Genomic DNA, 27,476 nt, shown 5'->3' on the forward strand with positions numbered 1-27,476 from the left:
TATTAAATCTCTGATCTACAAAGTCCAAAGTGAGACTTTGGTAAGTCAGACCAGATCCTTTGCTCCTTTGGGATTTTTCCAAGCAAGTTCTAGGCTAACATGATATGGGAAAACCAATGGGAGTATGAATGTAGGGGGGCTCTTTGTGTGTGTTATTCAAAGAGATGATTTCTTCTCTAGGATTACCTCCTCTACTCCACAGATAAAATCTCATCTCTCAAGTGCATTAATTAAAATAAGCAAGTTAAACTCACAAGCTATTTAGTACACAGCTTTGTATTTGTTTACTGTATTCCACACCTAAATACAAGATTTTAAGCCAAAAGCTTGTATCTTTTTCCCCCCACCATATCGGTTTGTCTAATCTTAAATATATTGCCTCATTTCACCAACCATCTCAGAGTTAGCATCTTTCCATTTGATGAATTACTATTACAGTACTACTTTTAAAAAACAAATAACAGTTTTTTACGGCAATATTTTTTTTCAGCCTTATAAATATTTTTAGAGCCAGACAATGACAGGAGAGAATCCCTTTTATATATACTATCTTCTGGAAATACTATTATTGGTCATTAAATAGCCATTTTGTAACTGATAATATGTCTTAGACAAAAACTACCCATTACAAACACTGTGGGAAAAAAATTTGTAAGAAAATGGAGGACTAAATAAGGCCTTGAATAGCTTTATTGAAATCTGTATAAATAAACATGCGCATTTCAAATGTAAACCCAAGTGAACTCAAGTGCAGACAAAATTTTAACCTCTGTCATGCAGGAGGTTAGTTTACATTTAAAAAAAAAAAACCCTCAAAGCAGCTTTAAAATACCAGGATGAAACACCAGTTTTAATATCAAGGTATAAAGCAAAGCCATGTCCAACATACCTCATTTATATCCTGGTCAAATGCAAATTTTTAAACTTTTTAATGCTAACATAAATAAATAATTTACCAAAATGTGCACTCACAGAGTGAACTTTTATTTACAATACACAATTTATAACCTATTGTATTTGATTAGTTCAAGTGAAGAACATCATACTTTTTGCTTTTTTCTTTTTTTAAATTATTTGTTTAAACAGTGGGACACAAAGCAATTCTCCAGGTAGTAGATATGTAAAGCGTGCCCCTGCACTTAAGAGCCCCTCTCAAAGGCAGTATTGTATACAAATCAACAATACATTCTTCCAACTAGATCAAAGGGAAAGCAGCAAATTAAAAAATGTTTCAAACTGTCACACTTATTTTGGCATCCTGGACCCCTGAACATAGTTAACTAAAATCCAATTCAAAGTTTATATGCTTTATATACTGTACAGGTTCTGACTTGAACATGCAAATGCCAATTCTCTTATAATGAGTTACTTTTTCAGATATGCTGTAAGGCTATGGTGAATTCCATCAGGAACACACAAAGAAAATAACAGGCCTACCTTTAAAGCAATTTTGTTCATTAACAATTTAAAGGCAGGTTATACTGAAAAATTTCTCATCGAAGCCCAATACACAGTCATTACTATGGATACAGAATACTATTAACTCTGACCCTGTTACAGAGTAGTTTGCAAGCTGTCAAACTGGGGAGAGAGAACTTAGAGCACAATTTTAAATTTTGGACTGACACCAGATTAAAATTATGCATGTTTTATAAGCAAGATAACAGGAATTATGTCTGCAGAATAGATTCCAACAAGCAACAAAGGATACTTACATTTAATTGAAAAAATTTTGTTAATGCAGCATGAAATCCAGAACCTGTTCCACGGCAGCAGTAAGATGAACATAATATTCTGGATGCTCAACTATATCACAAAAGGTTAAAACACCTTTTCAAGCTATTTCTTCTATTGTGACCGAATTAAAAAAAAAAAAAATTAGGGAGAAACAAAAATTTGCTGTTTCAAGAAAACTACTGCTTATATACTTATGACATTTTTACTTGCAGTCTGTGTGACAGCCTAAGGAACATGTATATATTAATCCAGAAACTAGACTTGGCAGTAGTATTCTTGCAGTACTAAGAAAATAAATGTCAGAAGTCCACAGAATTAACATTTTAGTTATTAACTCACATCCAAAACAAAAGAAAACATAATTCATCAGAACAGCAGCAGAAAACTTAAAAGGGGTTTATTTGTGATTTCCTATATATAGCTTGTGAATACAAGACTGTAAATGCATTAGAGACAATTTCTGTTTAAGTTTTTATTGTTTCACTTCAAGTACTGCACATGTTAAAATGTAATAAAGATTTACATTCTGTTATCTGAAATTCCCCATCTCAGATTTTTATTCTTAATTTGTTGGGCAATTCCACTCTTTCAATAGGTATCCCCAGTAAGAAAGTCTCTTATGGCTTCTAGTTCTTCCATTAGTTAGTGTGCATACAATTTTCATTTTCTATATCATTATCATTTTCATTGCTGTCTTCATCACTTTCTAGTGGGATGCCTGTGGCAGCTGAAGCACCTTGTTTAGTTTCCCGGTCAAGAGGGAAAAAGCCAGTTCCACTGATTGTATCCTGTCTCTGGTAGAAGAGCACATATGCTGCTTTGGACTGTAAAAGAGAGAAGTGTAATATGCTCATGAGGCTCCAGACAAAACATTTACAATCCAAGTTATCTGTTGTTTTTATTTTTTTTCCTTTTTTTTTTTTTCCTTCCAAGTCTACAAGGTAAAATCACAAAGAAATTCAAAGCTTTCATATTTTTGCATCTGTGAGCAAACCATTTTTGTTTTGTACTGTCTTTTGAAAGAACACAAACTACTATCTACAAATTTACTGCGACGTTCATGATTTACTCTTCATTTTTCATCCCTCAAGAAGAAAACATCATCAACAGTCCCAATTTTAAAAACACAAAAGGTACTTACCACTATTTGGTCCTCACATGCAGTGGACACACTACTGTCATCAAAGTAGTACCATTTCCCATCATCCTTATTTTTTGCAAAAGCAGTATCTAGGACAAAAAAAGTACAATGTCTGAGGACTTTGTATCTTCATAGGTGTAATAGAACCACCTGCTAGAGTCTGTTACTGTCAAATACTTGACATTTTACTAACTAAAACCTATTATCACTATTAGACTGATACTTTCATACTTTTTTTTACCAAAGAAAGCTTAACCAATAATATTCCCCTTCTAAAGAAAATGTATAGTGAGAAAGGAAAGTCAAAATTAAATCCCTCAGTCAATTTCATTTTTCTCTCTTCTTTCAAGGAGATGCGTAATATAGAAAAATACAGACAAGAGAAAATCAGTTGTAAGAGTATAGTAACTCTTACGGAGCTCTTACATTTTCTCCTTCCACAATATGAGTAACCAGAAGTAGAAAAGAACCTACAATTATCCTTGAAAGCTCATTTCATACAGATTTTTGTGTTAGAATACTTGTGAAAGCATTTCAAGCTAATGAAAAAAATTGTCCCTCAACCATTAAAAAATGCCATTTATTCGAAGTGATCAGTACTTAAAATAAACATGGAAAGAAAGCTGACATGTACAGTGATGATATTTGATATCAACTTACAGTGCCCTCCTCCCATTCCTCCATAGTGGTTGGAGACAGCAATCAAGTTGTAGCGGCAAGGCCCTGCATTGGGATTAATAAGGAACTCTGACATGTCCAAGTCGCTGTTAAAAAAAAGAAAAAACACACAAAAAACCAACCAAAAGAAGGTCATGTTAATAATATTTTAAACCATTTCACATTTTGGTGGTCTTTAAGCCCGTTACTTTATATTCCCCACAAAAACGACATACCCCAGACTACACCGACAGTGCATCTCTCACTCTATGAGGAGTGGAACAGCAACCAGTAATCTTAGCCAGAACTATTGATAGACTTCTTCCATACTTATCTACCATTATTATTTTGCCAAGTTCATACTTTTCACCTACAAGAACTTTGTCATCAGTGTTTACTGGATCCATGCCCAGAAGTTGAGAACAAAACTATTTTACATAATTGCTGGATTAAACGTGTGCCCTAGACATGCTAAGTTTTACACTTCTAGCACCAAAATATTTAGGTTTCTTACTTTATTGGAAAGTCAACCAATGTATCCAACTTGTCCCTCATATATCTGCTGTAGGAAAAGCGCTTTAGATGAACTACCAGTACAGGGGGCAGTGACCACAAGTCTAACTTCTTGGTAGCTTGCTGATGTTCTTTACAGTTTGGACAATACCTAAAAGAAAAAAAATAAACAACTGCAGTCTGTATGTATGTTAAAATACATTACCATAGAGAAAGCCAGTAACGCGGGAGGAACTGAATGAGCAAAAGCTGAAACATACGCATGTCCCATCTTCTGTTACTAATGCCATTGATATCCCTTCCAGTTTAAAATGTGAGGTGGTAGTGTGCAAGCACACTCACAGTGAAGCTCGACAGCATTTTAAACACAAAAGTAGCACCCCCCAATATAGGATTCTTGTCTCTGATAGTAGTCCCTGTATCTTTAGTTAAAACACAGCTTTCTCACATTTTATAAAAAAAAGCCAAGAGTTATGAAAATACCTCAGGAAAACTGACTATATGAAAAGTCATAAATAACAGACAACTGTGGTTCTTTCCTTTCAATTTCCAAATACATCCATCTCCCACCCCACCCCACCTACCACTAAAACCAGATAACAGTGACTACTGGAACCTGAAAAAACTCCTTACTAAAAAAACTTGCCTCCTTAGTAAGCAAGTACTAAACAGCCTGTGACTTATAAATTCCTGGTTCCTGCAATGCATACTTGAATCTTCCAAAAACTAAATGCTCAGGGAGGAATGTAAGTAAGAACAGTGCATGGAAGCAACTTTTCTGTGAAGTGGTCTACGTGTACCCTACATCCTGGTATCTAACAAGTAAAGACCTAGGAAAAGAAGACGTGAGCCCTAATTTAAGAAGTCTGCACAAGTGTCTTCACATAGCAACATCAGATAAAGATGAGAAATCAGGAGAACTGTAAGGACAGGCTGTAACTGAAGAACTGTTTTCCCAGTTGACTTAGAGTATCTGGAATACAAATAGCACTGGACTAGAGATGATGAGCTCTCATAGATTAGACCTGTGAAGACCTGACAAATAAAGAAAGAATGTGATTAACGACCTCTGGTGAGATGTATCTAGTGGCAACTGCTTGACTTCAGCAGTAGTTGCATTTCACAAATACTCTGCTTAAAATGTCCTGCAAAAATGGAAGCGCTTCACCATACTTGAGTTATACAGTATCTCAAATAGTTTATCAAGTATTGTATAATCTAGCCAACCCAGAAAAAAATGAGAATTTGTAAGTCAGTCCCCTCCCCTGTCCAAATAAAGGAGGGTCTCTGGTGACAAAGTTTGGAAGTCTCCAAAACTTTTAAGTATCCACAAAAGAAAAAGTGGCAGACCTTTTCAAACTTAATTCTGAGCTTCAGGTGTTGATGAAGGATTCTTATCTGCTAGAAAATTCCTGAAGAAGAATAATCTTACGGGAACATCCTATAATTGTGAGTATTCAGATATGATTTAAAATCATAATTTGGAAGAACCATGAATCAGAATAAAAGCCTCTGCCAAAAACCTAACGGTTGGAACATGAATTTGAGAGGTTCTACTGATTATAGACATCCCCCATCCCACAAACCTGTTGTTTAAGTACATCCCTATTTCATATATCAATGCAACGCAAATTATGTATTTGCATAAAAAAACTTCAGTATGCACCAACCTTTCTCATCTCAGAAAGGAATATTTGTTTCAACCACTGCATTGGATTTGGCACAATATTATTCATTCATTGTGGATCACAGTTCACAGGCTAGAGTATTTTACGGATCTACCCCTCCTCCTAATTCTGAATGTGTTAATTGTCTCCCATACAAACATAATCTCCTGCATATGGTAACAATTTTAGTTAAGCAATGGATCAGAATAGAAAACATTTCTAGAATTTTCAACTACACTTGAAATAACAAGATTCAAAATACCATTAAGAAATCAATTAGGTATCTCCGTTAATGTTCAAGTGTGTGTTTGATTACATTTTGAGAAATATACTACAGAACATACCAACTTTAATTTTTTGTCCTTACCATGGGTCTTCAGCACCTAATTTTTCCTTTGTTGTGAACAGCTCAATGCAATCTTTTAATTTCACAAAAGGCTTTTTGGGAGGCTTATATTCCACACTTTCATGTTTTTCAAAATCCTAAAGAGAAGTATTTCTTGAGTTAAGAGAACAAATGAAACAAAACTCATTTTAGTGATGTCGTCTTACTACAAAGAGTAACTACAAAGCTCCTATATATGGAAAAACTGATCAGAAACCATTCAAGCAAAAAGTTTTCACAGCTTCAGATTTACTTCCAAATTAGTAAGCCTAAGATTTGCTAATTACTTAGATGTATAAATGAAGTTTATTTATAACAACATATTTACTATGAATAATGTAAAAAAATATTTACTAGCTTCTTCTTTTGAAGACTTAAAATCTTTTACATCACATTAATTAAGTTGTATTTTTCACATTTAAGTTTTATTAGTGCTGGAAAGGGGAGCAACATAAACAGCTTACCTCTGCTGCACTATCATCAAAATATCTCTTCTTCAATTCAGGATCCCAATCCAAAGCAAGGAAAGATCTTTCTAAGATTAAGAACATGTTTTCTCTTAATATTATTTCTTGCTTTACATGAAATTGTATTAACTTTGGGCAAACACTCTTCAAAATGAATTAAACAATGCTAGCACAAATTCAAGATGAAAAATCGAAGCACACACAATTTCTGCATTTCTAAGAGTTAATTACAATAACAAATTAATTATTTATACAGAATTTACTACTGGAAAAAAAGATATATCAAATAGCACACAGAGAGAATGAAACACTATTCTATGGAAGTGTAGTCAGAAAGAAGTATCAGAATCAAATGTTGCCCGACTTGTTTCCCATGACTTACCATCAAGCCTAGGTTGCCTATCATCAAATCTAATATGCCTGGTATCATCTTTGATGTAGTTTATGTCAGTATTGCCTAAATTATTGAACTGGAATGTAAACAATCGCTTTTTGTGTCCCGTAAGTGGTTGACCTTTGCAAGTATCCTCAGTACATAATCCATTTTCAGAGTCATTGTCACCTCCAACTGAGTCTTCTGACTGGCTGTTTTCGTTCTCTGAAGGAAGTTCCTGATCCTGGCTGGATTCATCATCTTGTTCATCTGTTTCCATTTCACCTGAAACAATTGGAAGAATAAGGAGAAAGAAATAAGGTAGAATAATCAGAAGACACTTCAGCTTCAAATTGAACACAAAATACTAAACAAGTTTAGATATTCCAGTCTTACTTGGAGATCCTTCTTCTTGTATTCCATTTGGGCCATTACCATTGATACCATGGTCCTTACAGCAATGTAGGGATCCTTCAGTGTCTTCACTTTCAGTACATGTTTTTACATATCGGCTAAATATAACAAATGAAAGCAGCAGTTAGAATCAATGTTTTTTAAATATTTACATTGTTCAAGCCAGATAATTAAATGGTTACAGCAAATCCTTTCTAGTGTACTGTATTCCTGCACTCCTTTCTGATTTATTCAGAATTAATAGTTTTATTGTCTAACATGTCTACTATTACAGGCACATCTGAAATTCTGCCCATCTATGATCTTACGGTTTTGGCAGTTAGTTGATTTTGTACAACTGGTTTCTTGGTACTAGACTCTGTCCAGAAATCACTTTTTTAACTGTTCATTAACCATATGGTTTACACAAAAAAAATATGGTTTCACTTACAGAGAAAGTTACATCAACAGAAAATGAAGCATAAATTTAAATTGCAGGTTCTAATGATTCTAATTTCTTCTACATAATGACACTTATTCCAGTCTAGTTTCAGAAAGTGTCTACCATGTAGTTTTACAACATAAATTAGTATATGAAGTTGCATAGCAGATACAGGAGGTATAACCATAGCAGAATAACTGGCAAACCATTTTCATTTTACCAAGCCCTAACAAACAGCTATGAATACAGCAGAATTAATTCCCCTAAACTGACAATACAGAGTGACTCTCTAACACTCTTCTCAAATAATTTTTGTATGAGATCATGCTAACAAAAAGTCAAATTAAAATCTAAATTTTAGATTTAATATATTTAACAGAAAGCAAATAAAAAGACTAAGTACTCAAATCTAATCGGTTTGTTAGCAATGAATGTAAAAATAAGTGCCTACTGATTTCAACTACTGGCATTATTCATAACAAATGCATTTTTCTTTAAACAATATCCTTACCACATTCTTAGCAGCAGCAGGTTATACAGTTTATCTTCAGTATTATTCCTAGGCACTGCTATGAGAAAAGGTTGACCAAACAGTGAAGGACCACTATGGCTGTAGCTAGTGTGCCTGCACTTTTCCCTTAAACAAACAGGAATTATCACTTGTTCTGTATCTTCTGTTCTATTGATAGCAATTTCAAATCTAAAAAGAAAAACAATCAGAAATACAAAGGACAGCTGTCATTTAGAAAGCTACAAAGGGGAAAAATTAAAAAATAATAAAACCCCCAAGATTTGTCACTATCTTATATCTAGGTTTTAATCTTTTGCAATAACTAAACAAACTGCAAAGAGACATGAAGCATGCTATCTGTACTTACACATAAATGTCATCACGTTCCATAATACTACTTAGATTTTCATCCATGCCAAATATCCTGTGGAACCTGTGATTGTATATATCAGTAACAATCATCTAAAAAGAAAATGGAGTATATGTTAATAAATCAGGTTAATATGTGTTAAAATGTTCATTGTTGTGCTTCATGTAAGAAATCACTCTTACCTTATCTGCAGCAACACCAGACAAAACTGACAATGCTGTGCAAAGATCCAATATATTTCCAATTTTGGGAACAACTACTTTGTACTAAAAAAAATAAAATCTCATTTTAATTTCTTAGGAGAACAAATATGCATGAGAACTTAAGGTGTAAAGTCTGTAAAACTACTAACACAAATTCTGAAAGCTGCTGAAAACTTAGTAGTTACTTTCACAACTTTACTCATACAGACACGCACAGTTTGAATACTACATTTATTACTTTATACAACGCTTTTTTTTAAACGTTATTTTACTTTCTCCAGAAGAAGACTAACAGCATCAAGTACTTAGATTTATATTTCAACAGCACCTATTTATTTAAGCATTTAACTAGTATGCATGCTATTGACTAGATTCTTAAATATGAAATACAACACAAGTTGTTTATAAAGTATTACTGGGAAAAAATGTAATGGCAGGCAATGGATAAAGACTGAATTGTAATTTCACATGCAGAGAGAGAACCTGATGATTAACAGTCAAAGAAAACCTCTCTGTGGCTTCCCTTAGTGCAGTACACCTGCAGTTTGTAATGAAACTCCACACAGGACTCTTACCTGTTATTTGCATAATAAATAAAGACAGGATTAATTAGAAATAAGGTATTATAACTTTGTAATCAATTGCCAAGTACACCATGTGTTTGGTATCTCCTTAAGTCTTATAGTTACTTAGACTCATAGATAGTCTTCCCAAACTCTATTCATTCCTGCATAACCATCCCACATGTCATACAGGGTCATCTTCAACTATTGTATGCCCCTTGTGCAAACCTGTTCCCACAAATAATTAAATTTGTAGCAGGCTCATCTCCCACTAGTTAATACATGTCCTTTTATCTTTGACTTCTCTAACTCTTACTGCTTTTGAGAACACTCTCTTTTCTCCCACCTTCCTTCTTATAGTACTCTGATTTCAGGTGTTAAAGCCTTTTTGCAAGTCTGCCTAACTGCCCATGTCTTATTTATTTCACCTATCCTCGCTTACCCCAGAAGCTACAGGTAGAACCATTTAATCATGATTTTTGTTACCATAACCTATGTACATTGTTTCATGCCATTCTAAGGTGTATATCATCCTTCCTAAAAAAGGCAAAAGATATACTCTTTACAAAGAAATCTCATCTGAAATTTTTTCTTTGGATGAAGAAAAATAGAAGCATTCAGGACTACCCAATATATTTAGCCATGGGGTTTTTTTGCACCACTTATTACCAATATTTCCCTTTTGAGGCTAAGAAACTGAGGAATTAAGTGTAAAATATTTTTTTATAACCATATAACCATACAAATTCATTAGAGCAACACTAAAATAAAAAATGAGGACAGCATACATTTTAAAGATTAAGAAGCCTTCTTAATACAACCATAAAGAAATTACCAATATCTTCCTTGAAACTGATAGAAATACAAGAAGGTACGTATAGTCTTCTTCAGGTTTTCTAAGTGGGACTTCAGAACACATACCAGAAAACTAAAGCTTGTTGGATTTGCTTATTGTACTTATGAATTTAAAAAATGTAAAGGAACTCAGGTTCATTGTTAATGCCACATGAATCAGGAGTTTTGTACATAAACTAAGAGGCTTACCTGCATAGGCTTTGCAAGTGGATCCATTCTAACTAAATAAACTTCCAAAGTGCGTTCTTTTTTCATGGGTAATGGAAGTGTCAAGTAACAAAAAGGGTCAAAGGTTACAGATATCTTAGCACATTCGGGACAAACTAGGGTGGATTTAAAAAGGCCATGAAATATATCTACAATGATGGAATCATTTCTTTTTAAATGGTTTTCCCACGCTTCTTCAGCAACCACCTGTAATTAAAGCATGACCTGGGTTATAAAAAAGTAGTAGGAAATGAATAGCGAGAATTATTAGTAAGAGTACTTGACAGAACATTCTCAGTTACCACCTAAACACAGAAATCTCACTCCAAAGGACTCTGTAAGGTATGTTACTACTATCAGGATCACAGGTTAAAAAATGTATGCTCTTCCTATGACAGAGATTCTGTCAGTGATATTACATAGTCTGAGACAGACTTCCAAGTGACTTGGGGCAAGGCAATAGCAGACAAAAGTAAAAATTTGATCTGAAGTAACTCAACACTCATAACAAAAGAAATTATCTATATGTTTGTAGCTCAATGCTAGAAGAGTTTCGCTGAAGTAAGAGTACTGGAGAGAGACAGAATGCTGCATACAGTAAATATAAGAATAAAAGAAAAACAGAATGTTCAATTGAATTGAACAAAAAGGTCTTAGCAAAGCCTTAACACCCTCCCATCCCCCCAGTCATCTTCCAAATAAACAGGAATTACCCACGTACTTGAACAAGATCTCCATTTTAAGGTCTTGACTTATTTTCTGAAATCTTTTCCAGAAAAAAAACCATGTGAGCATGTCCCAACCTTTCAGTGCACAATCATGTAGAAGTATCTTGCAACATGTAGCCTTGACTGAAATGAAGATGATGAACACCAAAAACACTACCTTGTCTGGTCTCCCGTCTGCATCCTTTAACTGAATGTAAGGCTTTTTCCTAATTCGATTCAAATCCTCATGTAATCCATCCAAGAGAAAAGCCAGTAGCTCTTGACAATCTTGTTGCTGATAACCAGAAAATTGTGGTGCAAATCGTCCCACTTGTGTCTAAAAAAAAGAAATACAAATACTTCTGGTACTTGTTATAAAGTATACTTCTGAGATGCTACAGCAGAAAGTTGAAAAGATAAAACTTATAAAATTATAAATGGTAAGCTTTTCAATGGAGACACCAAACCAAAACTAATTCTCAAAGATCAAAGCACAAGGACAGTTGATGCTTATTTAAATATACATCCAAGTGTTTTAACAGTTAAACGAATGGACTGCATACTGATAAATATTACTTCAAATTCTTATTCTTGCATATTTCCCTAAGTTTTGTATACTTAAACTACAAACCCAAAACTGACAATGTACATTCAGGTTAAACTCCCTACTGACCTTAAATGCTCTTGGGGTAACATAGCTGTATTTTCCTGACCACATTTGCTTGATAAGCTCTGCATAAGATTTTGCTATTTCACCTCGCATTCCTAAAGGATTGTCAAAATTCAGCTCTTCTTGGTATTTATCATTGAGGAAGTATTCTGTAAGAGGAGGTGTGTTGCTCAGACACTGTAAATAGAAATACAGAATTTTTAGAACAGTGATTTGAATTAGTTCTAAACAAAGAATGTTTGAACTTTGTATTAAAGCAGCCATGAACAATACTTTAAACTGTAATGCCTAGTGACCACAAGGCGGGAAAAAAACCCAAAAGTCTTTTCCATAAACAACTAATGGTTTTAAACGAAGACTGGCTGCAGCCATCATTACAAGTTATGCACAGATATTTTTCAAAAGCTTTATGTCAGAATTTATTAGCCATAGTAGTCCAGCCAACCACAGCCTGCCAACACAGTTTGTATTGTAGCAGCTTTATGAAACTCCTTCCTGAAAAGTTGTTACAGATGCAGAAAGTTTACAGGGCCTCACAGAGAGACTGCATAGGCACTTGGAAGAGAGAACCAATAGGGCTTATTAAATAAAAGTATACCACATTCAGAACAACATGTGAGCAGAAAATAGTTGAAAACAGAGATTTTTTTTTTTGGCAGGGGTGGGAGGGAAGGTGAGGATGCTTGCTCTATTCCTTCTCTTCCTAGGCATCTGCTCATGGATGCTGTCAAAGACAGCAATCTATGCTAAATAGACCAGACTTTGTATCAGAATTGGTGCTTGCCCTCCCTACGTCCTTTACGTTCTTTTAAATTTTGTGAAGTTGTTTAGAGCTGAAATTGGTTCAAGCCAGGGCCTTGGTTCAGACTGAGATAATGACTTATCTTCTGTACCAGTTTGTCTCTTCTGTCAGCATCTAGAAATAGCAGGATGTAATCTCTGAGGTATTATTTACAATTTTAGGAAACCACTTTGAATTTTTGTGTGCTACTCTTCACACTCCTTTAAACAAAAATTTTTCCATCACTTGGAAGTGATCCCCATGCCATGCCTTAGCATATAGATTTAGCAAAGTTTCTTCATGAAATATTCTAAGTTTTTATGCATTCTTTCCTCTGTTAAAAATTCCAAGAAAGGTCAAATATTTCATCAGCCTCACCTGCCTCTCTACAAACAAGGGAAAGAACAAAAATTTTAGCTCCATGTACACTACTGTGTAAGATGCAACAATTGAGCCTGGAAGAATTACAACTTTATTGAGTGGGACAAAAAAGTTATTCCCATTTCTGCCTATCATACCTGTGTAATATTACAGAGCAAACCCAGTCATAGGCTGTAGAGCTGAGTTTCATGTCCATATCGCACTCCTTTCTTTCTCTCCCTCCTCACCTAAAGCTTTCATGAGCTGTCAACACTACAAAAAAATATCCTGATATTACAGGCCCTTTTGGACACTGAGTGTTGAAGAAAGCTCATTTTTTCTCTTGCTACATGGCAAAGAGCTTTTATTCCTAGTAGTGGTGATTCCAAGCACCTCTAACCTCACAGATCTGCATTGTCAGTTCTGAACTGATCCATGCAGATCAGAGGAGAAACACTTGTTCTCTCAAATCCATACAGAAGTGGTCAGTTTTCAAAAGATCATTTTTAGCATCAACCTAAATGAATGGACGGACTACCAAGTTCCAGCAGATATCCAGAAACAATACAGTGCAAACCACGCTAAACTAACAATAAATAAAACTACACTTTATCTAAAATGGCATGTTCAATCCAAGTGACGTGACAAATCCTACTACCCAAAGAAGTCCTGTCCCTTCTCTGCTGACCCTCATCTGAGTGCACAATAAATGTATTCATCTTGCTAACCTGTCAAAAAACTGTATTTCCTCCTCACTTTTCTTCTGGATTATTTTTGGACTGGTTTAGGAGAACAAATCAGTTTAACTGATCAACTTAGTGTGAGGAATGTCCAGAACAAGAAATGAAATAATGCAAAAATAGTAAATTTTTCTACAGTTTCTTAGTCAAGCACTACACAATGTGCTGACAGTGTGTTGTTTCACCAAAAAACTATTTTATCTTCTTCTAGTTTTCAGCTGATAAATTAGTTTTGTCACTTTCTCAGAATATTAATTTATATTTGTATGTATAAGTCAGGAAGATAACTATAGATAACTTCCCTTTTTCCTTGTAAGTTTCCACATTCCAACATAAGATGTCACTGATGTTAGTACTGGAATGCACAAGTATCTATCTGATCATATCAACCTCCAAGAAAATTAGACAAACAATTCTACTGGACAAAACAATGCTTCACACAATTTGTGCATCAACTGTATTAAGCAACACATCACTGATGTACATACACATGCATACAAACACCCTGGAAGAATTCTAAACTACTGAGTCAAAAAAGAGACCTAATCACCTGAAAAGACACATAGAGTCTATCGTTTATAAAGCACAGCTGTAATTACTAGGGTGTGGGAGGCATTAGATGCACAGGAAAATGAACAATAAATAATATTTATTTTTAGTGCCTTAAGAGATATATATATCTCAATGCTGTAGCCTCACTGGAATACTGTAATTCCAATACTAGACTATGATCTTGTTAGAAAGTCTACCTATCCTATGAAACCTTCATAGAGGTGGAAAAGTAATAATGAAAACAGTCACATTATACTTCTCTAAATCCACATAATTTAAGTGTGGGAAGACTTTGATAAAAGAGTTTGTAAGGACTCTGACTGCTTAACTGACAAAAAGAAAATAAAATGAAGAAAGAGGGCCACCAAGACAGTCAGTGGTCTGGGAGCACTTGCCCTGTGAGAAAAGGAACAAGCTCAAGGGAAGCATGCCAAGGCTTGAAGGATGGTGGACTGGTGAGGGGTCTCCTCTGCCATTTCATTTGAGAGAAGGGGTAGATGTTTAGGAATCATGGAAGCACCTGAGAAGGGTCTGGTAGGGAATGGGGCCCACACTCACAAAAAGGTGTTGGATTCATTAGCTCATCTCAAGTGCATCTATACCAATGCACGCAGTATGAGCAACAAACAGGGGGAGCTTGAGGCCATGATGCAGCACAAGAACTATGACATATTAGCTATAACAGAAACGTGGTGGGATGCCTCACATGACTGGAGTGCTGCAATCAATGGCTACAAGCTCTTCAGGAGGGATAGACAGGGAAGGAGAGGTGGTGGAGTGGCCCTGTATGTTAGAGAATGCTATGAGAGCCCAGAAATCAAGTATAGTGATAACAGGGTTGAGAGTGTTTGGATTAGGTTAAGGACCAATAAAGCAGATCTTGCTGTGGGAGTCTGCTATAGACCTCCCAACCAAAGCAGTGAGGTGGATGAAGCTTTCTATAAACAGTTGGGAGAAATCTCGCGGTCACTTGCCATTGTTCTTGTGGGGGACTTTAACCTCCCGGGTATCTGCTGGGATCACAGCACAGCAGAGAGGGAACAATCCAGGAGGTTCCTGGAATGTGTGGAGGATAACTTCCTCACACAGCTGGTGAGTGAGGCAACCAGGGAAGGTGCCCTCCTGGACCTGCTTCTTGTGAACAGGGAAGAGCTGGTGGGAGAAGTAAAGTTTGGAGGCCATCTAGGGTGCAGTGATCATGAGATGATTGAGTTTTCAATCCTTGGAGAAATGAAGAGAAGGGTTAGTAAAACTGCCACCTTAGACTTCTGGAGGGCTAACTTTGACCTGTTCAAAAGACTGATTAACAAAATCCCTTGGGAGGCTGCCCTGAAGGATATGGCAGTCCAGGAAGGCTGGACATACTTCAAGAGAGAAGTCTTAAACGCACAGGAGCAGGCTGCTCCCGCATGGGGAAGGGGAAGGAGACTGGCCTGGCTAAACAGGGACCTTTGGCTGGATCTCAAGAACAAAAGGAGAATCTATGACCTTTGGAAGAGGGGCCAAGTCTCTCATGAAGACTATAAAGATGTAGTGAAGCTATGCAGGGAGAACATTAGGAGAGCCAAAGCGCCGCTAGAGCTCAACTTGGCTACAGCTGTTAAGGATAATAAAAAATGTTTCTATAAATTCGTCAACAGCAAAAGGAGGATTAGGGAAAATCTCCCTCTTTATTGGATGCAGAGGGAAACATGGTAACTAAGGATGAGGAAAAGGCTGAGGTGCTCAACGCCTACTTTGCCTCAGTCTTTAGCAGTAGAACTCACTGTTCCCTGGACACCCAGCCTCATGAGCTGGGAGATGGGGAGGGGAAGCAGATTGAGGTCAGCACAGTTGAAGAGGAGGTGGTCAGAGACCTGCTACACCACTTGGATGCACACAAGTCTGTGGGACTGGATGGGTTACACCCAAGGGTGCTGAAAGAGTTGGCAGATGTGCTCGCCAAGCTGCTTTCCATGATTTACCTGAAGTCATGGCTAACTGGGGAGGTGCCATTGGACTGGAGGGTGGCAGATGTGACACCCATCTACAAGAGAGGCAGAAAGGAGGATCCAGGAAACTATAGACCTGTCAGTCTGACCTCGGTGCCAGGGAAGGTCATGGAGCAGGTCATCTCAAGTGCCATTAAAAGTCATATAATGGACAACCAGGGGATCAGGCCCAGTCAGCATGGGTTTATGAAAGGCAGGTCCTGCCTGACAAACCTGATCTCCTTCTACAACAGGGCAACCTGCTTATTGGATGAGGGAAAGGCTGTGGATGTTGTTTACCTTGACTTCAGTAAGGCCTTTGACACCGTTTCCCACAGCATTCTCCTGGCGAAACTGGCTGCTTGTGGCTTGGATGGGCACACGCTTTGCTGGGTAAAAAACTGGCTGGATGGCCGGGCCCAAAGAGTTGTGGTGAACGGAGTTAAATCCAGTTGGCGGCCGGTCACGAGTGGTGTCCCCCAGGGCTTGGTTTTGGGGCCACTCCTGTTTAACATTTTTATTGATGATCTAGACAAGGGGATCGAGTGCACCCTCAGTAAATTTGCAGACGACACCAAGTTGGGTGGGAGTGTTGATCGGCTCGAGGGTAGGGAGGCTCTGCAGAGAGATCTGGACAGGCTGGAGCGATGGGCTCAGGCCAACTGCATGAGCTTCAATAAGACCAAATGCCGGGTGCTGCACTTGGGCCACAACAACCCCCAGCAGCGCTACAGGCTTGGGGAGGAGTGGCTGGAGAGCTGCCAGTCAGAGAGGGACCTGGCGGTGTTGATTGACAGCCAGCTGAACATGAGCCAGCAGTGTGCCCAGGTGGCCAAGAAGGCCAATGGCATCCTGGCCTGTATCAGCAATAGCATGGCCAGCAGGGACAGGGAAGTGATCTTGCCCCTGTACTCAGCACTGGTGAGGCCGCACCTCGATTACTGTGTTCAGTTTTGGGCCCCTCACTACAAAAAGGACATTGAATTACTCGAGCGTGTCCAGAGAAGGGCAACGAAGCTGGTAAAGCGTCTGGAGCACATGTCGCACGAGGAGTGGCTGAGGGAACTGGGGTTGTTTAGTCTGGAGAAGAGGAGGCTGAGGGGAGACCTCATCGCCCTCTACAACTACCTGAAAGGAGGTTGCAGAGAACTGGGTATGAGTCTCTTTAACCAAGTAATAAGCGATAGGACAAGAAGGAATGGCCTCAAGTTGTGCAAGGGAAGGTTTAGACTGGATATTAGGAAGTATTTCTTTACAGAACGGGTTGTTAGGCGTTGGAACGGGCTGCCCAGGGAGGTGGTGGAGTCCCCATCCCTGGAGGTGTTTAAGAGTCGGGTCGACATAGCGCTGAGGGATATGGTGTAGTTGGGAACTGTCAGTGTTAGGTTAATGGTTGGACTGGATGATCTTCAAGGTCTTTTCCAACCTAGACGATTCTGTGATTCTGTGAAAAGGCTGAAGTGTTGGGGCTTGTTCAGCCTGCAGAAGAGACTGTTTCAGGGAGACTCAACAGCAACCTTCCAGTACCTACAGGAAAGTTACGCAGAAGATGGAACCAGGCTCTTCACAGTGGTGCATAGTGGAAGGACAAGAAACAATGGGCATAAGTTGAAACAAGAGAGGTTAAGGATATAAGGAAAAAAGTTTTCACTGTAAGAACAGTCAAGCAATGGAACTGAGATGCTGTGCAGCCTTCTTGGAGGTTTTCAAGACCCAACCAGATAAAGGCCTGGGCAACCTAGTCTGACCTCAGAGCTAATCTTCCTTTGAGCAGGAGGTTGCACTAGAAATCTCCTGAAGTTCCTTCTAACCTGAATTATCCTATGATCCTAAGGTAATAAGGATACATTTATTCACATTCCATAAGGGATATTACATAGAAATAATAATAAAAATAAAATTTCAAAGCAAAGAAAACATCTTTACCTATTATGCCAGTGAACTGGGGAAATGAGAAGCAGGCAGTAAGATCATGAAACTGAGCTAAAAATTGAGCGTTCCTGTAAGTATCATGGTTCTTCATCAGCTGTGTTACTTTTATGCAAGGGACACTGACATTTCATATTTCAGCCTTCTAATAAAAGACCAAGAGCTGACTGACTGAAAGAAAGATCCAAGTAATAGGAGAAATAGTGAATCACTTTACACCTGTTTATCCTTCTTCTGAAGTGCTTAGTGTCAGAGGTGGTGAGAAGCGCCCAGCTAATACACTCCTAAACTCAAACTCTGTATGCCTATGGCAACTGAAACAGCACTAAAACTTAATAATTTCAGGTTTCAGTGAAAGATGTAATGTTTTGTCTGGATAACCTAAGAGCCATAAGTAACTGTACAGGGAATGTTGATCAGCTTTCTGAAGAAAGACAACTGCTGAAATATCCCATTGCAAAGGTCTCAGAAGCTGTTGTTCAAAAGTCAAGTATACATAATCACACTGATGGAAAAAACATAAAAATGAAAATGTGGGAAAAAAGTGTTTTTAATTAAGACATATACTTTCATTCTTTTTTTTTTTTTTTTTTGAATCATAATATGAAAGCTTTGTGAACTCTCACATTTTCACTGTAAAAGAAAAAAGAAAATTGCCACAGAGCTCTAATCACTATAGTATCCCATCAAAAGGGCAAAGCAATACTTAGGAAACATCCACAGGTGGCAGCACAGCAATGCTTCAGGAGATTCATATTTTTCCAACAAAATGACTACTTGCCAAATACCCTTTTTATTTTTTTACTTGATAAGAGTTCAAGCATCCATAATATGTTTTTATAAAGCCCACAAGCTCCCTTTTGTCTTTCCTGTTTTATTTAATGCTCAGATCTGCAAAACAGACATTTAGGCATTAATAATAAAAATCAAGCCTTAGGTGTTAGCACTGAAGTAAATTAAAATTAGATACATGGAATACCCCTTCAAAAGAATCTGAAAAATCTATACAAAAGTTCCAATACACCTAAAATATGAAATACAGAATTATTGCTTTTTACATTAAGAAACAGCGATAAGACAACAGCACTTTGGAGAAATACAATGGTATCTTAACCTTCTTGGCCTTACTCCTACTCATCCTGCAGCTGTTCGTGGTACCACAGAGGATCTTACCCATCTTTTCACAATCTATCCTCTAGTTGTCTTGAGCTTTGTAACACTGTTCCCCTATTTGGAAAAGCAAAGGTCTCTTTATAATATTCACCTAGAAGCATGAAGGGGCAAGCCTAACTCTACCTATAGATTGAAGAGAACAAAATTTAAGAAACTGCCAGGATTGTCACAATTCTACCTAGTATGGTGACAGGGCAAAAGCCTTCAGACAAGTTTGTCAGACTGGAAAGCAAGACGTGCAGGCAACTGGCCCTTTTCTTCAAGGAATACTGGTAACAGTTCTGATTGCAAACCATCTTCACTGTACATGAGATGAGAGCAAAGAGAAGCTGTCTGAGAAATGAAGTGGTCTCAAGCAGAAATGGCTCTTATGTGAACACTAAGGGGCTTCAATGCTGTTTGGGAAGGATGAAAACCTGAGAAAAGTAGCAGGAGAGTGGATAAACTAAACCCTGTTTCTGTTGAAGGAACCTACATTGACTACACTCAGTCCTGACTGAATGAAAGGGATCAAAGCAGAGCTTTTGCAATAGAACATGAATGGAATTGGAAACTATTTCGAAACTAAAACTCTACATTAAACTATTTTGTTAGGAGAAAACAGATTTAAACTGATAAACCCTGTGCTGACATAATTGTGAAGGAAGACACCTTAAGAAGGTAAATAAGCTAGAGTAGATAACCAAAGAAGATCAAAGAATCACAGAATCTCTGAGGTTGGAGGGCACCTCTGGAGATTGTCTGGTCCAACCCATCTGCTCAAAGAAGGGTCACCTAGAGCAGGTTGCCTGGGACTGTGTCCAGTCAGGTTTTGAGCATCTCCAAGGATGGAGGCTCCACCACAAGCCTTCCTGGAAAACCTAGTCCACTGTTTGATAACCCTCACTGTAAAACAAAATTTCTTACATTTAAATAGAATTGCCTGTGCTTCAGTTTGTGCCCATTGCCTCTTCTCCTTTCAGCAGGCACCACTGAGAAGGGTCTTGCTCCATCTTTTTAATTTCCTCATATTGCGTATTTATACACATTGGTAAGATCACTCTGGAGCCTTCTTTTCTCCAGGTTGAACAGTCCAAGCTCTCTCAGTCTCTCCACGTAGGTCAGATGCTGCAATCCCGTGATCACCTTTGTGGCTTCTCACTGGACTTGCTCCTGTGTGTCCCTGTCTCTCTGGAACTGGGGAGCCCAGCAGTGAACGCAGCACTCCAGAGGTGTCTCGCCCATGCTGAGTGGAAGGGAAGGATCCACTTCCCTTGAGCTGCTGGCAGTGCTTTTCCCAATGCAGCCCACACGGTGATTGGCCCAAGGACACGCTGCTGGCTCATGTTCAGCTCTTTGTCCAGCAGGACCCCCGGTGCTTCTCTGCCAAGCTGCTTTCCATCTGGTCACCCGTGCCCCCCACACCCCCCCCCAACACCCCAGTGTGTACTGGTGCCTGGGGTTATTCCTCGCTAGGTGCAGGCCTTTGCATTTCCTTTGACTGAACTTCATGAGCTTCCTGTCTACCCATTTCTCCAGCCTGCTGAGGTCCCTCTGAATGGCAGCACACACATCTGGTGTATCAGTCCCTCCTTCCAGATTTGTGTCATCTCTAATCTTACTGAGGCTACACTCTGTCCTGATGTTCTGGTCATCAGTAAAGATGTTAAGAGAGTATAGGACCTAGTATTGAGCCCTTGAGTATGCCACTACTGACTGGCCTCCAACTGGACTTTGTGCCGCTGGTCAAAATCATCTGGGCACAACCATTCAGCTGGTTTTCAATCCATTTTGCTGTACATTTATGTAACCCATGCTTCATCTGCTTGTCTGTGAGGATTTTACATGAGAGAGTGTCAAAAAGGCTTACTGAAGTTGAGATAAACAACATCCATTGCTGCTCTATCATCCAGGTCAAAGCCTAGAGCACTCAATATTCCCAAGCAGAATTCCCTTGTCTGCCATCAACATACTATCTGGGCCCATCCTTTTGTTGCTTCCAAGATTAGACAAGATCAAATGTGTTCAGAGTGCTTTAGCCATAGGCATTACACCTCTACCCAGAATAATCCAATGTTACTCTGATAACAGTAGGAGGTGAAATTAATGGCAAATTAGTGCAGCAGAAATGTATGCTTTCAGTGTAATTGGAAAAAAAGGTAGCAGTTAAGTGGTGGCAAGGGGAAGAAGACAGTAGATTTTGCAGTCTGGAACACCTTAGTGTGTAAAGAACACGTCATGCTTTCACTAAAAGGACTTTAATGGATTTTCTAACATTAAACTCTGAACAATACTTTCTTTGAGAGATATAGTAGGTGGAACGGAAACATACTTTACGCTTCCTTGCTAAGAATGCTGACAAATAATGCATTAGAAAAAACACACCAACAAGGACATACTAAAGATACCATGCCAAACTAAAAGCTGCACTGCTCAATAAACACCTAATTTTCTTACCCAGAGCACTGTCTTGTGAATCAGCAAAATTGTATTTATTAATTTACACTACAGTTTTTCAGAACTTATTTGAACACTTGATTCCCTAGATATAACTGAAAAGCAATGAAGTCAAAGCTGATGATTTAGAACGCAGACCTCAAAATGATATCCAGTTAACACAATGGAATATGATGTGAACTATAATAAGTTTGTTAAGATGTGTAAGATTCCTAAAGGCCATAATCCATGCTTGTAATTCTCACCTAAAAGGTTACTCTTAAAATCTACATGTATGTAAATCCATGTATACCAATTTAACAACGGTTTGAATAAGTAATCAAAATTATCCTTGTTTTCATTCAGTCTAGCCTGATGAACAGTGTAGCATCATTAAAAAAAACCCCACTATATACTAAGGATATTCTTTTAATTCAACTTTTAAAAGACAATTCTGGTTCACACACTAGACACAAAAATATATTCTTTTTTTTTCTTTACAATAGCATAATGACGCAATTCTGTAATCAAGAGAGGTTACATACAACATTTTTATTTAGAATGGATGCTGCAAAACGTGTGTCCCTCCCCCTTTCAGTTTAGCCATCTTTCATGCAGCATGCTAAAAAAAAATTTGAATTACTTCCTGCACTGTTCAACTTTTCTTCAAGTATTCTCACAAAAACATTTTTAGAAACAAGAATAAACTGAATTTTATGGATGTCTTATATAAATAAGTATGGAATAACCATGCAATAACCCCATATACCACCGCAGGTTGGGGGCTGACTGGTTAGACAGCAGCTACATAATATGACGCAGTGGTCCTTTTCTGTGGAAATGTGGAAGAGCCAGCAGTGCATCCCTGAGGAAAAGGTGGCCAATTGCAAGCTGGGCAAACAGTAGTAGTCAGAGGCAAAGGGAAGCAAGTCTTCCCCTCTATTTGGCACTTGTGAGACTGCTGCTGGAGCGCTGTCCTGTTTAGGGCTCCCCAGTGTAAGAAAGAGTGGAGGAGGGCCACCAACAAGGAAAAGCTGAGAGCTGTATGCATTTGTTCAACTTAAGGGGAGACCTCATGCCTGTCTATAGCTACCTAATGGGAGGCTACAGAGAAGTGGAGCTAGAATCTTCTCACAAGTGCAGTAGCAGGACTAGTGTAGTGGACACAAACAGAAGGCGGGACCCATGATCATTCTGAGGTGCTTTCTAACCCAAATTATTCTCTGATTCTATATACAAAGAAGGGATAGAAAATCTGCACAGACTATGAAAATCTGAACATTTCTTCTTTTGAACAAGTTTCAACAACTTCATAAACTTTGCTTACAAATGTATCTGAAACTTTTTTCTGGACAGGCTAAAGAAAGAATTTAACTTTTTTTTTTTTTTTTTAAATTTCACCCAAAGAAATCACAAACATAAGTTGGGAACCCTTGTGATGACAAAGGAGGAGATTAACTCTGAAGTATGTTTGGTTCACACTCAGCAGGAAAAAAATGTGAATGAGAATTTAAATACACTACAGTTTTTTGACATGACTGCTTTGATGACAAAACACAAGTTCCAGAACTAAACAAAACCAAACTAAACTATTAGTTCTTTCTGATCATTAATTAATCTACCACTGCAGCTTCCACTTAGAAGTAAAAGGACTAATTTTTGTCTTGGTAAGAGTAATACTAGGTATACCAGTATTTCTCTTGCAATCAAAGCAAAGAAACAAGCTATTACATTCCTGTAAAATATCTCAAGCATGAAATAGCAGCTATTCAAAGGGAAAAGGTCAAAGGGAAATATGTTTGAAGGTTCTCTGCATGCTAACCTGCACACTAAAAGTACACAGTAATTAGGCCCAGTAATCTGCCAGTCATCTACTTTTTGACACTTCAGCACTACAATCTGTACTTAAGCACACCTCAAAATGAAAAAGTATTTTTCGTTACATTCATGCATGGTAATCATGACAAAAAGCAAAGATTCCCACTTAAGGGTTCACTCATGCAGGATGCTGGTCAAATCTGTTTCTGTCATTGATCACTGTGCAAAAACAGTGGAAGCAATGAATGCAGCTATGTAAATCAACTTTTCTAGTATACCAATACAGATGTATTATTTCCTCACTTAATCCCATCCTGTTACTTAATGGAGTCTCTTAATATTAGTTCCAAGCATGACAAAATACAGTAAGCTATTAGTTTCCAAGTAGTAAAACAAGCTCGTTTTATTCTAAAGTACATACCTGAATTGCTGAATTCATGAAACATGTATTCCCCAAGTTACTCAGGCCACACAGGCCTGGCTGCTCATTGTGTCTTCCTGGCTCTGAATAATCATAATTCTTATAAGCAGTATATGATGGGAGACAATAGTTTGAATTTTTCACACTGTAAAAAAACAAAACATCTTTCACAATGTAAACATGTACTCTTTAGTACTTCAATACATACAAGTACTTCATAAACATAAATGATTAAAACTGTTACAGTAACTTCTGTGAACATGAAAGGATTTTAAATAGTATTTAACTTTGGTAATAACATTAATTTCAATTTAAAAGTCACCTGTGCAAACAACCAAAATCTAATGTACTGCAATAACTGTAATTATTATATCCCTACCCCTTTTTGACAGGAGCTGCTTCACAGTTTACTCTATTCTTCATTGCTCCATCAAATTTAATACACTCAGACTTTAGACACCACCAGCAGCAATCAATCATTTACGTCCCTTTTGCATCCTGCTACTGCAAGAGTGAGGTCGGTGGGAATGGGAATGCAGAGTTACAGGTGAAAGCTGAGATTTCCAAGGCCACTGTGGCATAGCTGCCTCACTGCATCAGAGAGTCTATTTATAGCTTCCCTGCTAGGACAGCACAATCCAGCATGCAAATGCAGGAAAGCCTTGAGAGATAAAAGAATGCGCAAAATGCCTCGTAACAACTTCATTATAAATCTATGAGGCATCTGTTTGGAGAAACTGGAGAAGACTGAAATAGGTAAAATAGTAAGATTTAAAGCAATTTGTTTCCAGATGAAATCATGCAAATACTAAATATAGCATAACCCTCAAAACAGTAAAGTAAGCATATCTGAGAACACTAGAAAGGCACAAGAATCTTGTAAGATGATGCTCTGTAATACTACAGATGTTAGAAAAAACAACCAACCAGAAAGGTTAAACTCTTAAACTATTTCAGGCACTGGTCATAATGAAATCTGTATGATAGTAGCTCTGGCTAAAGTTCAAGAGTATTTCTGCAGTCACTAAGCATTATTCACATTAGAAGCAACTTGGAACAAACATTTGAAAGTCAATTGCTAAGAATGACAAGGAAAAATATGCAGTGCAAAGAATCAATCCTGATAAATAATTGAGATTTGTAATTGTAGAAGTCTGAGGATGGAAGTGTCCCATGGTACACTCCTGACATTATTCCTGTACAGTACCACACTCTCTACATCCAACTGAATTCCAACTGTCCCCTCAGTGCACAATTACTCACTTTTCATTAATAAAAGTTGTTTTGTTTTAATCACAAGAGTTATTGAAAATTTAAAATGGGGAAGAAAACTTCTCCCTCTTTTAATGGCCTCAGAAATCTGTGTAGTTTATAGTTCCACTGTCAATAAAGCTGCTGTTCTCAAACTTTTACATCTGATCATTTCTTTTTAATAGTTGACTTTCCTATCAGTCCTTCCCTTTTCCATACACATGCATTTTCTCTGCTCTCTAGCTTGCCCCAAAAAGCTAAGTGGCATTGTGTTTACTGGACATTCTCCATGAAAAATCCCTGCAAAGTTAGTTTTGCGTGTTCAGCTTAATTGTAAACTAATGCTTCACCCTAGTTTGTACAAGATACTTTTTGAACTCCAGGGCCCACATACTCTTCAAGCCTGCTTCTATGGTCAACTCTTCCCTATCTTAGTCCCTGGTTTACAGGGAAAACTACCTTCAGATCCCCAGGGAAAATTACCTTCCATCTCCCTTTGCAGCTGCAGTCCAGCTACTGCAATCAACCCCAGTTCCCTTAAGTCAGCAAGCCCTAGTTCCCCCAGGAAGAAAAAGCACAAGCTTGCCACTGGTGGTAATGCAACCTCCACAATATAACCCACCCCTGACCCAGCTCAACAGTGCACAGCAGCAACCGAAATGTACATGTACAGCGTACACAATAAGCTTCTGCTTTCAGCCCTGCTTGCTTCCTACTGCTTTCCTCACCTGACTCAAAGATTACACTTTTTACATGGTTAACAGAAATCTCTTTTGGAAACTTAGGAGATGTAGGGGTAATAAACAGATTGAAAGTAATTTTCCTGGAGATTTTCACTCCCCATCTTTTTCCTTCTCTGCAGGTTTCTCCCCATCATGAACTGCCACCTTAGGAGGGACACTAGACAGCTACAAAATACAATTGGTGTCTTTTGGCTACAGTGCATTCATGTGAAAGATTTCCTCCAATTAGCTGAGTAACATAATGATAATTTAATTCAAGATAATTGTACTGCAGATAGATCCTCAGTATTTGCTCTAAGGGACAAACTGTTAGAGTTTACTTCTCAAAAGGGAATGCCATTTTTGATTTCCTTCATCTCTATACTGGCCCACAGAAACACATTTGAGGGGTTTAGAGAACATAGCTACCATACTCATCCCATGAGTCAGGTCCATTCATATATTTTTCTTTCAGCGTTCTGTGACATTTTGTGAAAACCTGTCCAGCAAAATACAGTGCCTACTATGTGAAGGAGACTAGGAGATGACACTTTACAGCTTTATCAGTCTGCAAACTTGATTTTTTTCTGGAAGAATTATTTTTATTTATATTACATTGTACTTTTGCTTTCATGCTTTTGAGACTGGACAAAAAATAAACTATTATTAACCGTCAGTAGTAAATGGCTAACAGTGGAAAGCAAGTAAAGATGCAAGGCAAGTCTACATAAATTTATTTAAAACAGAAATGCCATAGAAGAAATAACTTATGATAGCGTGTCCCCAACCTCCATCTGCTTTTCCTGCAAAAGCTTTAGAAAGTTGCCTTTAATGAAGGAACAATGCATGAAAAATCAGAGGAATAGTATTAGCATGGGATGGTCAAGTAAGGGCAATAACAGAAAGAAAACACTGATGGCTCTTAGAAGAAATTGCTGCTCAAAAAATAAGGTAGGACTTTAAAAAATGAAACTGTCTTCAGAACCTTGAACAGCTAGACAGACTAGTGAAAATGGTAAAGGGAGGTTTCTAAATGAGATAGTGCTGATGGTTGGACTTGATGATCCCAAGGGTCTTTTCCAACCTGAATGGTTCTGTGATTCTGAGATTTTATTATCTGTAAATCTATACATTTTGAGATGCAGTGCCATATTTGAAATTACTTATATGTACTGTCTGTATCCTGCCTTTAAACCTCACAGCAGCTTTCAGATGATGATGAACCCAGAGCACTCATTGTGTAGCTGGAGTTCTGGGAAGTATAGATTTGCAACAGAGAAGTTTGGAAAAGCATTGCTAGCTTTGGAAAGGACACAATTTTGACAGTGGAGTGCTATACACCAACAACAGGCACTGCAAAAGGAGTCTGAGTTGCAAGAAGAAGCCCAGAAAATTAAAAGTTTGGAACACTTACTGAGCTCCGTAATATTTCAACCCCTTTAATGCACTGTCAATGTGTTTTTGTGACCAGTCACTTTAACAA

The 27,476-nt window shown here is 37.8% G+C and overlaps 1 protein-coding gene across 8 annotated transcripts in view; it reads right to left on the reverse strand.

Annotated features, from left to right (window-relative positions):
- Positions 1-672: 672 nt before the first annotated feature.
- USP15 (ubiquitin specific peptidase 15) overlaps positions 673-27,476 on the reverse strand; it is a 72,797-nt gene continuing 45,993 nt past the window's right edge. For 5 of the 8 annotated variants that reach the window (XM_074827346.1, XM_074827347.1, XM_074827348.1 and 2 more), the window contains 15 exons: positions 24,021-24,165; positions 11,865-12,038; positions 11,370-11,528; positions 10,467-10,691; positions 8,839-8,922; positions 8,654-8,748; positions 8,287-8,475; positions 7,337-7,452; positions 6,950-7,225; positions 6,565-6,635; positions 6,083-6,198; positions 4,050-4,199; positions 3,539-3,642; positions 2,879-2,967; positions 673-2,561 (listed from right to left, as the gene is read on the reverse strand). In XM_074827346.1, coding sequence (XP_074683447.1) covers positions 2,376-2,561; positions 2,879-2,967; positions 3,539-3,642; positions 4,050-4,199; positions 6,083-6,198; positions 6,565-6,635; positions 6,950-7,225; positions 7,337-7,452; positions 8,287-8,475; positions 8,654-8,748; positions 8,839-8,922; positions 10,467-10,691; positions 11,370-11,528; positions 11,865-12,038; positions 24,021-24,165 — 2,179 coding nt within the window. In that variant the 3' untranslated portion in view covers positions 673-2,375. Of the gene's footprint in view, positions 2,562-2,878; positions 2,968-3,538; positions 3,643-4,049; positions 4,200-6,082; positions 6,215-6,564; positions 6,636-6,949; positions 7,226-7,336; positions 7,453-8,286; positions 8,476-8,653; positions 8,749-8,838; positions 8,923-10,466; positions 10,692-11,369; positions 11,529-11,864; positions 12,039-24,020; positions 24,166-27,476 lie in introns of those variants that run through there. The other 3 variants (XM_074827349.1, XR_012623585.1, XR_012623586.1) reach the window with 3 other exon arrangements.

This window comes from Strix aluco, chromosome 5, assembly GCF_031877795.1.
Source record: "Strix aluco isolate bStrAlu1 chromosome 5, bStrAlu1.hap1, whole genome shotgun sequence".
Taxonomy (NCBI): Eukaryota; Metazoa; Chordata; class Aves; order Strigiformes; family Strigidae; genus Strix; species Strix aluco.